This window comes from Petaurus breviceps, unplaced genomic scaffold (genome assembly GCF_028583685.1).
Source record: "Petaurus breviceps papuanus isolate PSGF00001 unplaced genomic scaffold, PetGlider_PUasm1.0 90845, whole genome shotgun sequence".
NCBI lineage: Eukaryota > Metazoa > Chordata > Mammalia > Diprotodontia > Petauridae > Petaurus > Petaurus breviceps.
In genome coordinates, this window is record NW_027187359.1 from 7,812,343 (window position 1) to 7,823,874 (window position 11,532).

General features: G+C 46.7%; 2 protein-coding genes across 2 annotated transcripts in view; one reads left to right on the forward strand and one right to left on the reverse strand.

Annotated features, from left to right (window-relative positions):
* Positions 1 to 2,181: 2,181 nt before the first annotated feature.
* On the forward strand, positions 2,182 to 6,808 carry TCF23 (transcription factor 23). Its single transcript, XM_069072060.1, has 3 exons — positions 2,182 to 2,397; positions 3,151 to 3,393; positions 6,101 to 6,808. The coding sequence occupies exons 1-3, from the start codon at positions 2,182 to 2,184 to the stop codon at positions 6,275 to 6,277; spliced, it is 636 nt and encodes a 211-aa protein (XP_068928161.1). The 3' UTR covers positions 6,278 to 6,808.
* Positions 6,809 to 7,597: 789 nt separating this feature from the next.
* The window catches only part of SLC5A6 (solute carrier family 5 member 6), an 11,787-nt gene continuing 7,852 nt past the window's right edge, over positions 7,598 to 11,532 (reverse strand). Inside the window, 5 exon segments of the mRNA XM_069072061.1 lie at positions 7,598 to 9,664; positions 9,992 to 10,107; positions 10,384 to 10,487; positions 10,677 to 10,855; positions 11,047 to 11,187. Of these exon segments, the coding sequence (XP_068928162.1) occupies positions 9,515 to 9,664; positions 9,992 to 10,107; positions 10,384 to 10,487; positions 10,677 to 10,855; positions 11,047 to 11,187 (690 nt within the window). The 3' untranslated portion in view covers positions 7,598 to 9,514.

Genomic DNA, 11,532 nt, shown 5'->3' on the forward strand with positions numbered 1-11,532 from the left:
GTTGGTCCTGCTTCCACCAACTGCTTTCTGGATCCCCTTCACTTGTTGGCACCTCAAACTCAAATGTCCAAAATGGAACTCATCATCATACTCCCAAACCTGTTCCTTCTCCCAAATTCCCCATTTCTGTGGAAGGCACCACCATCCTCCCAGACATCTTGGTTTGAAACATGAAGGTCACTTTAACTCCCATATCAAATCATTTTCCAAATTGCAGATTCTTTATTCCCAATATCCTTTTCCTCTACCTCGTTTTCCACTTCCAAGGTCACCACCCTAGTTTATGCCTTCATTACCTGGATTCTTGCCATAGCCTCCCAATTGTATTCCCTGTGTCCAACCTTTCCAGCCTCTCCCTGATGGGGTGCAGGCTCTGGGAACCCCCTTGAACTCTCCTTGAATCTTCCCACTTTGATGAGGAATTTGCCTGAGCCCATAAGCCTTTCATTATCACTAATACCCAAAACTCTGTTACTAGCCTAGCCCTCCATTGTCCAGCTACTTCCCACCCTTGATCCTCCAAGGTGTCTGTAACCCAAATCTGTTACCCTTAAACTAGCCTAGCCCTCCATTGTCTGTCATCTCCAGGTAGCCTCCAGCTAGTTCCCATTGCTGGAGTCTGACCTCATTTAACTCCTGAAGACCCTCCCCAAACTCCTCCTCTAGATCACCCCTAGAGCCCTCCCATAATCATTCTATATATAAGCTCCATCTTGCCTCCATGAGGGGGCCAGAATTATTTAGTGAAGACTCTGTGTCAGATTATTCTGGTCTGCTTGTCCAATACAAGCGGCACAGATACCTAGGCTCCTTAAGAGTCTACCCATTATGGTGAATCTCTAATAAACTTTGCTTTGCTTTGGCTGAGAGAAGACTTGAGTTGAATTCATTCAGCAGGACCAGCCTTGTTGGTATTTTGGGGTCTTCTGCACCCCCTAAACCTTAAATCTCAACATCCCCTCTCTCCAATCCATTCTTCACCCAGCTGTCAAAATAACCTTCCCAAGGTTTGAGAGTAGCCATACCACAACTCTACACAAAACTGTCTAGAGACTTGTAGCCTCTAGGATAAAATAGAAATTCCTTTCCTTAGCATTGAAAGACCCCTGCAATCTCTTCAACCTAGCTCCATCCTTATTTCCCATCCCTCCCTTTCCTATACTCTGCATTCTAACCAAACTGGACTATTAGTTGTTATGGAATTCCTGCCATTTCCTACATTCAGGAGTTTACTTGGAGGGTATCCATCTTCCTCATATCTGGAATGAATTCTCTTCCCCACTTGACCCTTCCAGAAGACTTATTTTCTTTCAAGGTTCAGCTTAGGAACCAACTCCTCTCTGTAGCCTTCCTAAATCCAAGTTGTCTGAAGCTCTTCTCTCCCAAAATATTCTCTATGCACTTTGTCTAGATCTTACTTTTGTCCTCGTCACTCCCAAATTTGTACTACACTCAAAGGTAATGGTCCCTTCTCCCTTTCCCTTCTGGCCATGAAGTTCCTTGAGGGCAGGAACATTTGCAGTTTTGTCTCTAAAGCCACCTAGCTCAGACATTTGCACATAATAAGAGCTTAGCAGATGCTGGTGGATTCTCGGGAGATTCGGGAGAGGAAGCACTTTTGCTGAAAGGGAGATAGATGAACTTTCTCTTGAGTGTAGTAGTTTTTGAGACACATTTCACAGGGACTAGATGTATTTTTGGGGGGGAGTTGGGTCTTAGTAGTCTCCACTGAACTCCAGCAGGCAGGACTGATGTCCCCAAACAGTGTTCCCAAGGCTTCCACAAGTATCCTTTCCGAGTGGGGCCTGACTAAGGGGAATAAATTTCAGCTTCCATCTACCCTCCAGCCTTCCTCAGCATGGGTCCCCTCCCAATGCTAGCCACTCCCAGTAGACATCACCCTCTTCCCTCCCTTTCCTCCCTCCCCCCATCCCCAGCTCACAATGTCCTCCCCCTGCCCAGGCTGGGGTGCAAGGCAAACAGGAGGTTTTTGAGGGGGATGGGCTGGGTGGGCGGTTTTCCCAGAGCAAGGAGTGGAGCAGGGCCGAGTTGGCGCCAGCTCCCACAGATATAGACACTCCTGGCCAGCTGACCATCTAGCTCCGGCCAGCCACAGCCCAGGGGCCCACACAGGAGCTGCTTCCCTGTCCTGTGGGCAGCACCCCATCTCAGCAGGGTGACATGACACAGAGAGAAGCCAGGACTTCTCCAGGGATGCCCGGACTGGGCGGCCACAGCAGCAGATCTGGACTGGCACTGGGCACTGAAAGGAAGAGGAGCCGCCTGATGAAGGCAAAGCAGGGACTATGGGGAGAGACTAGCTGGGGCAGCCAGAGATGGAGCACACCTGGCCCCACCATCCGTAACCCCAGAGCCAGGAGCTTGGCTGTTGGCAGGGTAAGGAGAAAGGGCATCCCTAGAGAAGATCAACAAAGGCCTGACCCACCAGGGTCAAGGGGAAGATGGAACTGGCGGGGATAAAGGGGATGGGAGTAGAATGGGGGCCAGTCTCCATGTGGAGAGTATGTCTGGAGGGTGGCAACTCTAACAAAGGTGAGGCACCATGTTTGGGGGCTGGAGCTAATATAGTGCTAATGCTCCTTTCCTAGAAGGGGGGGTCATTGGAGCTCTTGGAGTTTAAGGGACAATTCTTGGCATGGCAGCCACCTACTCCTGAACGGCAGATTGGAAAGAATGTTGGCTGTGGAATCGAATGTGTTTTCAGGCCCAGCCATGGCCCTTACTTGCTGCGTGACCACAGGCAAATTGCTTCACGTCTTTGAGAGGTTCCATTTTCCCAAATAAAATGGAGCTCATGATACTTGTACTACCTACCACACAATGGCATAAGGAATGTACTTTGTAAAACGCAAAGCATTATAGAAATGTTACTTATTATTGCTGCTGTTATTCACCTTTCCACAGCTTGGCCCAAAGCCTGTTCAAGGACTGGGCTCATGATTCTAATACCTACATTTTGGGGTGGAGTAGGGGTTCAGAGTATGGTTCAGGATCAGCCAGGTGCTCAGAACTGGCTTCAGGAGGGAGATGAGATGGGCTGGAATAGTAAGATAAGGGAGTCAAGTGGTATATTTGAGAGAAAGAACAACGGTGTTAATTCTTCTCTATCCTGGGCCACACACAACACAGGGTGAGTCCAGTCCCGAGAATGCAGCCCGTGAACGGAGTAGAGTAAGGACTCTGCGTCAGGCCTTTCTGGCCCTGCAGGCAGCATTACCTGCAGTGCCTCCAGACACCAAGCTCTCCAAACTGGATGTATTGGTCCTGGCCACTAGCTACATAGCCCATCTTACCCAAACCCTAGGCCAGGAGCTGCCAGGGGCAGCTTGGCCTCCCTTTCTGCATGGACTCCGCTACTTGCACCCTCTCAAGGTAACTATGAGATACTTCTCCCTATGATAGGGGGTGGAGGATGCCAGAAACAGTAGGCTCTTACTTTGGTATGTGAAGCTCAGGATTCCTCTTTGTGTAGGAAATGCTATGTCTTGAGCTGGTAGATTTCAGTTCTCTTGAGGGCATCTGGGGGGGGAGGGGCAGTGCAGTATAGAGCTGGGGAGGGTCCAGGGTATGTCTAAGGGCTGCAGGGAGGAGCCAAGAACAGATTTCAGAGAGAGGAGCATGGTATAGTGAAAAGAGAACTCAGGAATTTGAAACCCTACTGTACTATTATACTAGCTAGATGATCATGGGCTGCCTGCCCCTCTAGGTTTCAAATCCCTTTTCTGTCAAATGAAGCTTGGACTAGGTGGCCTGAGGTCTCTTGCAGGTCTGAGCTGCTGTGATTCTGAGGCTGACTCTGTCTGCCTCCTAAATAGAGAGGAATAATAGCCAGGAAGATACTTGTCTGGCTGGCTAGCCCCCAATAATTATTTCCTAACACTATTATACAGCCCTCCCTTTGATGAAAAACAGGTTTGGGGACCCAGATGCTTACCCAACATGTCCCTATATACACAGCAGCACACTGTCTTTAGAATACAAGTGGTAGATGTATGGGGAAGGGGAAGCCCTTATTCCTGGACAATAAGATTGTAATGGGAGTTTAACTGTGTCAGCCTGTAAACTTCACTTTAGCCTTCTTCATGACACCATTCCCATCATTAAAAAAAATTAAATAGTATCAAGAAAATATTTGGGTTTATTAAAGACTACTCTGAAGTCTTACCATGGTGGGGTTGTGACACTGGATTTAGAAAGACAGCTTGGAATGATTATTATCATTCTCAAAAGATTTTGTCTAGTAGAGAGCAACCTGTGAACAGTCCTCCTGGGCTGCAGGGGCTTCATGGACACTGTGTCTGTTATCCCAAGGTCCTGCCTAAGTTTGGTAAGGCCCATCACCAGATTGGCTGCAGAGTAACAAATGATTTCTTTTCCCCTTCTTAAAAAAAAAAGATAGCCAACATTATATTGAACTTTAAGGTTTTCAAATCACTTTACATAAATATATCCTCAAAACAACTTTATGAGATAGCTACTGTTTTTGCCATTTTACAGAGAGGAAAACTGAGCCTGAAAGGTTAAGTGAATTGTCCAGAGTTACAAAATTTGTTAAGTAGAGGAAGCAGGATTTGAACTTTTTCTCTCCAAGCCTAACTCTCTATGCCCTAACACTCCCATCACTGCTTCTTGTCCAAAAATGTTAAAAGAGGTGGTGAGCTGTGTTAGCAGACAGAGTACCTGAAAGTACTGGAGTAGGAAAATTTAGCTCAAAGGCAAGAATCTGAGTCCAAGGGGTGAGAATTTTGAATGAGAATCCTGACATCACAGGTAATACAATTGACTTAGAGTCAGGTCAGAGAGAAGATAGAATGAGAATACTGTTAGTTTAAGAGATAGGGGAAGGGCTGGGCCATTACCTCACTCTACCTTTCACACAGCGAAAGAGGGAAGGCTTCAGATATCAGAGGAAGCCAACCTCCTCATTCTTTAGATGAGGAAACTTGGCCTCCAGAGAAGTGGTTTCCAAGGACAAACAGCTAGTTAAGCGGAAGGTGGGGCTCAAACCCAGGGCTTCTAATACTGAGACTAATGAATGCCCTTTCTACTATAGCAAGCAATTCTCAAACATTCTGGTCTCAGAACCCACTTACACTGGAAAACCACTAACTCCAAAGAGCATTTTATCTATCAATATCTACTGTTTTGGAAGTGAAAAAAATTTTATGAAAATAGTTTTGATCTTGCATACCTCTTGAAAGGGTCTTGGGATCCTAGGGCCACATTTTGAGAATGGCCCTACTATAACATGTAGTCTCTAAGGGGTGGAGGTAAGGATTTTTTGGCCCTGGGAAGGGCTAGCCTTAAAATTGCCAAGAGGAGAATTTAGGCTTGATCTCAGGAAAAACTGGCTAATTAGATAGCTTCAACAGCAGACTGGCCTGCCATCAGAGTGGGTGGGTACCCCCTTACCAGAGGTCATCAAGCAGGGGCTGGAGGACCACTTGGTGAATATATTAATGTCCTTACTTCTTTTGGGTGTGGGCTGGACTAGATAGCCATCAAAGTTCCTTCCAACCCTTAAATCCAGTGAATCTCTGATAACCTATGTTAAAGGGACAACTGCTCAGACTTCATTTTCCTTGGGGACCTCATAAGGTTTGGGATAGAGCAGTACAGGGGACTGTGGACAACAGGTGCAAAGCTAACCTAGCCCTTTCACTGGCCACTTGAATTTAGGGCAGAAGACTGGGTACTCATTTCATGGCCTCAAAAAAGTTTGAGGAAAGTATTTTCTCTACCTACGTTTAGAATTTCAGGTTGAGCCTCTTAACAGTTTTAATTTGGCCGCTCAACCACCACTTATTATCAATTGTGTGCCAAGTACTGGGGAAACAAATGAATTTAGTCCCAGTCCTCCTGAGCTTGCCTTTCTTGGGGGAGTGGGAGAATAACACATTCATATGGATATAAATGCAAATTAAATGTAATTTTGTGAGGTATGAAGTTTAATGAGGCAGAGATGCTAGAGGAAAGTTGAGTTTGGGTTCTAAGAGTTTAGGGCTTGCAAGAGAATGATTTGGGGTTTCTGCAACATGTATTGTAAATATTACTTATTTCCTATCACCATGTCTTGCAGAAATGGCCAATGAGATCTCGCCTCTACGCTGGAGCCTTGGGGCCATCTGGCCTTGACCCTCCTACTAGCAGTGCTCCTGGCCAGAGAATGTGGGAATCAACAGTCAGGCCCCAAGTCCCTGGAGAGGTGGAGTTCATTCCTCCCAAGCCAGTCTCACCAACTTGCAGCAGCAAATAACTTCATCTGTTTCCCTTGTGCTTGGCCCCTTAACCTGGCCTTACTTATCCTTTCTGACTTTCTAGCCTACTGATCCATTTCAGGGTCTGCTTTCAGAATCCCCAGTACACATATATCCCTTCTGAGGAAAGCAGTTGGAGTCTAGGGAGCTTTTTGGCTGAGGGGCCACAAGGAAGGTAGAAGGCAGAAGTACCAAGACTTGACTCTGAAATACAGCTTCACAGTGACTCAGTTACCATTGTTGGGAATGGCAGGTCTCAGGATGCCTGTCATTGTGTTAGTGATGGAATTTCTTCAAACCATCTCTCCCTCTTACCTCTCTTACAAAGATCTACTGAATTAACTATGTAGATTATGAGACTAGTCTCAGTCAAGGGCAAAGGTAGAGAGGACCTGGATGGCAGGTATAGCAAAGTATTTAGCACCATTGGGAATTAAGGAGGGGAGGCTGTTCACTGATTTTGGCAAGTTCAAAATTGTACCAAAAACTAAGCATTTATCTTTCGGCCCTACGACCACATAAGCATCACTGGGAATTATGGAAGAGTGTGTGCTAAAGAACTAGGTGGTTCTAATGTAAATCAAATCTAAGGTAATCAGCCTTCCTTAGGCAGGACAATCATAGACTCACACTTCTTATCCTCCCAGGGAAATGCTCCAAATGCCCCTCTTTTTGTCCCTTGCTGGACCCTGCTGCTTTCCTTCCCCATTCCTTTTCCTTCCTCTGCAAGTCATATTTACATGTAAACAACCCCCCAGCTCTTACATTTCTAATTTCCAGAGAAAAGTCCCAGCTGTCTTATCTACTTCAGTATTACCAGATCCTAAATTGAAAGTTGGAAGGTCCTGAGGGGCTATCTAGTCCAACTCTCACATTTTAGAGCAGAGGAAATTAAACTCCAGAAAGGTTGTAATTGCCGGAAGTCATATGCTTCTGGGGCAGGATTTGAGTCCTGCAAATCTGTGTGTGGTGCATCTAGAACCAGTGGTCTTTCCACTACATATCCTGCTTCCTCCCAACACTCTCAAGACTAAACTCCCTTTGCCACCCACACTTAGGCATCCGGAAACAAGGCTCCTTCCTAACAGGACAAAAGTTGGACTCCCAACTTGCATTGGTGTGTCTGAAATGTAGTCACTACAAACTAAGAAGTTCTCTGCCCCTAAATTAACCGGGAATGGAGTCCAAAGCCCATATGGAAGCAGTATGATTTTCTCGATCAGCCCTCAGTCTAAAACCTTGTATCTAAGGGTCTGATTGGGACATAGGATGGAAAGGGAGTCTCCTCCTAACTTGTCCTTACATAGAAGCTGTTAGAGTCATGGGGATACTAAGGCATATTTATTTCAGCACTTAAGATAAAGATCCATAGACCTGACAGGAAGAAGAGCTGCAAGAGCTCCAAGTTTGGGGGTTAGGGGCACAGAAGAGAAAACTCCAATTGAGGTGGGGTAGAAGAGGAAACAGGGAGGGTCTGAGGTCTGGGGCTGCCCAGGATGTGGAGGAGCAGTTGGACATGGCTGGAAGCCATAAGGAGGCCTCAGCCAAGGCTGAACTCATAAATCTGCAGGGACCAGACTATGGGGAGCTTGGATGGAGCTGCTTCTCAGGCAGCTGCACTGGGGGTGGGAGGGAATTGGGGGCTGTGGAGTCCAGGTGTGGGAGGAGGGTGTGAGCACAGTGTTCCTCACTCCAAGACCATAAAAGTCCAGCTCAAATATTCTATTTTTAAAAGTCGAATAACAATGTCTTCTTCATTGGGCTGAGATGGCCAGGGTAGGGAGGTGGGGGTAGGGTGAGGATTGTGAAGAGGGAGAAAGAAGTCTGGGAATGTACACTCCAGGGATGAAGGACAGGGGAACAATCTTTCCAGGGAATAACAGAAGAATTAGAATTAGCTAGTTTAGACTGTTCAGTTGCCCATTTCTCTCTTGACCTTCTAGGTAAATATTTCTTCCTGCTTCAAGAGAGAGGCATAGACTACTTAAAGAAGGCACCATATACTACATGAACTCTTTTCCCTGAGAGGTAAAGATGGTAGAGGTGAGGTGGTAGGGTGGTGGAGGGAGGCCCCTGACCTTGCCTCTACCCAGTACTTTCAGGATCTGACTGTCATATCCTCCTTTGGAGTCCAAGAGCTCTCTGAGGTACTTAGGAAGGACCCCTTTAAATCTCATCACAGGTGCCAGAGTGCACCTCTCCAAGTGCAGCCTGGCCCCTACAAGTTCCCACTTACCAGAGCAAGGAAGTATTGAGCCATGGCTGACAAGGGAGAGGAAGAGAGTGTGCAAAGGAAGGCTGGGCAATGGAAGGAGCAAGAGATAAAGGGGACTTGAGAAAAGTGACTTTCCCAGTGACTACTTTTCAAGAAGAAAAGTTTCCCAGATCAATTCCCATTGACTCAGATTTTGATGCCAGGGTAGGCAGGCAAAGAAGGTTTATGTTAGGTACACTATACCATAAAGAAAGGTGCCTTCGGGGTGGATACTGGACAGCTGCAATAAAGAAGAGGCTAGATGAGTCCAGGTAAAAGAACTGTATTCCCCAGGGCAAATGGGTATGTGAAAAAACCTCAACAAGAGGCAGAATAACATTCAGGCGGGATGGCACAGGACACGTGGTGTGAGACCAAGATTAGTTAGAGGACAGGAAGTAGCCAGCCTGGTCAATGCTCTTGCTTTTGCTTCTGGTCAGAGCCTGTCCTATCCCTCCTTTCTCCTGTAGAATGTTCCAGAAGCTTCCCCTATCAGTCTTACAAGGCCTAATAAACCCTTTAGTTCTAATTAGCAACAGAAGCAAAACATAAATTTTCCACCAGCGGTAGCTCCCGGGGACCATGGTTTCTTCTCAACCTCTGTCTGGAGCTGGGGTTGGGGGGAGTGGAAGGTTTTAAGTTAAACCAGTCTCCCACAAGATCCCTGAAGAAGCCCTTCCCTGGGGAATATATTATCGACTCCTCTTCTGTCATAGACTACTTCCTGCTTAAGGACAGGGCAAAACCCAACAATAATCAGAAATAACAGGATGGTAAGTGACAGGAAATCATGGCTCCAGCTATTGTGTAGAGGACTTCATGCAGTAAGATGGTTCTTTGGTGCATACTGGGTCACCAGGCTCAGATATCCCTGCTGGAACAGACACAGGCTTGCTTTTGGTTTACTGGGAGAGGCGGTTGATATGTTTTCCTCATGGGTAGAGGGAGAGTCAGAGACAATGGATTCTGTTCTGCTCCCAGGTCACAGTGACGTTTCCTGTAGTATGAAGGCATAACCATGGTCCCCCTGGATGTGGCCTTGCTCAGGTACCACTGCTTCCTCTTCTCCACAGCCAGTCAGCTTTCCACTGCTTATCTTCTCTGGTATCTTATCTGTCTTATAGGAGATGTCCTAGAAATAAAACAGGTGTGGTACAGTCAGGATGCTGCAATGGAGAGACAGGGGCTCTGGGGAAGGGTTCCAGCCCCCATTTTGTACAGGTGAGAAAATGCAAGAGATGAATCTTTCCTCTATACTGTGGGGACCAAGGGATATGGCTCAAGTCAGGAATCTCCTATAAGGTCTTTAGAAAGAGCTCACACTTATCAGAAAAGGAAGAAAAAGTGGGGAAAAAATTAGGCAAGGTAAAGAAATGGATGTGGTAGAAGGTGCTGGAGAGGACATGGGACATACATAAAGAACAAATGTAGAAAGGTATTTAAATACTATGTGTATTACTTGGCTATAGCCCTGGCAGGGCAGATGGTCCCGACAGGAGATGGGCAGGAGGGTAAACAGCCGTGGCAACACTGGGTAAATTGTCCGAGGGTTTGGGGGCTGGCCCCTTGTTCCACCTAAAGGCCAAACGTCCTAATTAGTCTCTCCTAGGCCCTCAGCTTTCCCCAAAGCCAAAGCAATTTCTTCATTGATGCTCTACTATCCCAGTACCCTTATACATATTAGATAAAAAACCTGGCTATTATAGATGGACCAGAGAATTGGGACCAGCTGTCCCTCCTCCCTCTTCCAGAATCACTCAGGCTACCTGCTACTCCCCAAAACTCCTCTAACCCCTACTTCCTACTGCCCCCATCATTGTTTCCATCTGCCTCAGCTTGGTTTCTCCTTACCAGTGAGGAGACTGACAAGCAGTCCCACAAGAATGACTGTGGTGGAACTGTGTGCACCGTACCATAAGTAGGACAGATTGTAGAATCGCTGCAGTCCTGTGGGACTGAGGAGAACAGAAGGGTAAGAGTGGAGTACCAGTCTGGAGGCATCACAATATTTTATGTCTTCTTCTACACCTGACACCTTAAAAGCACATTCCTAGGCTTACCTTAGGATGGCCCACCCTAGGATGGCTCCAGTGATCAGCAACTTCTCCCCCCACCCAACCACCTAAGATACAGCCTTTACTCACCTGGACACTGCTGAGGGCATCAGTGTGGTCATAGTGACAACTGTTGTGTTTCTATATGAGGGGAAGTCAGTGGCATTGTGGGGAGGGAGGACTGTACTCGAGGTCATGCTGCTCATCATACTCCCAATGCCAATCCAGAAGGCCATGATGAGTCCGGCCAGCAGGCCCACCACTGCACCCTACATCACATACCCCACTCAGAATTCAGGAGCTTTACCCATCCCTCCCTAGTACGTGTTCCCTCCCCTCTCCAGTGCCAAAACCAAAGCCCTGACCCAGTCTTCACCAAAGCCCTGACCCAGTCTTCCTGTCCCTCCTCAGCCCTTCGTGGGAGCTACCTCTTCATCTGGCTGCCAAGGGGAACACTTACAGTTGAGTTGGCACAAGGGAAGAAAATGCCAAGGCAGAAGAGTCCAAGTAGAGGTCCCCCAACCATTCCAAAGATGCTTATTGCTGCCTGGAGAGGAAAGGATTAAACAAGAAAGATAAAGTAGCATAAATATTTAATAGCCTCATAGATATCTGGGTACAACTACTTCCTATTCATTCAAAATTCCCAGGCTTTGGAGACTTCTTCCTATCAATTGCCTCACATAGGGTAGAGTAAGAACTAGAGGGCATGAGGGGGGAATGTCCTTCAGACTCCTTTCTATGGGGTAAACTTTCTAGCTCACAGTTATAGGACTTAGAGCTCACTCAATCTACTCAATTTACAAATAAAAAATTAAGGTTAAATACTGGAGCAGCCAAAAGAATTCTGCTTCATTAGTGTAAGTGGGGTCTCACTTGTGGACTAGGAATGTGCTTTTAAGTGGGGTGAGCATGAGTGTGGGACTAAGTAGAAACATAGAAAGTA

Coding starts and splice junctions, on each gene's coding strand:
- TCF23 (XM_069072060.1), top strand. CDS start 2,182: ATGACACAGAGAGAAGCCAGGACTTCTCCAGGGATGCCCGGACTGGGC. Junction 2,398..3,150: donor GGAGCTTGGCTGTTGGCAGG/GTAAGGAGAAAG, acceptor CACACAACACAG/GGTGAGTCCAGTCCCGAGAA. Junction 3,394..6,100: donor GCTACTTGCACCCTCTCAAG/GTAACTATGAGA, acceptor CATGTCTTGCAG/AAATGGCCAATGAGATCTCG.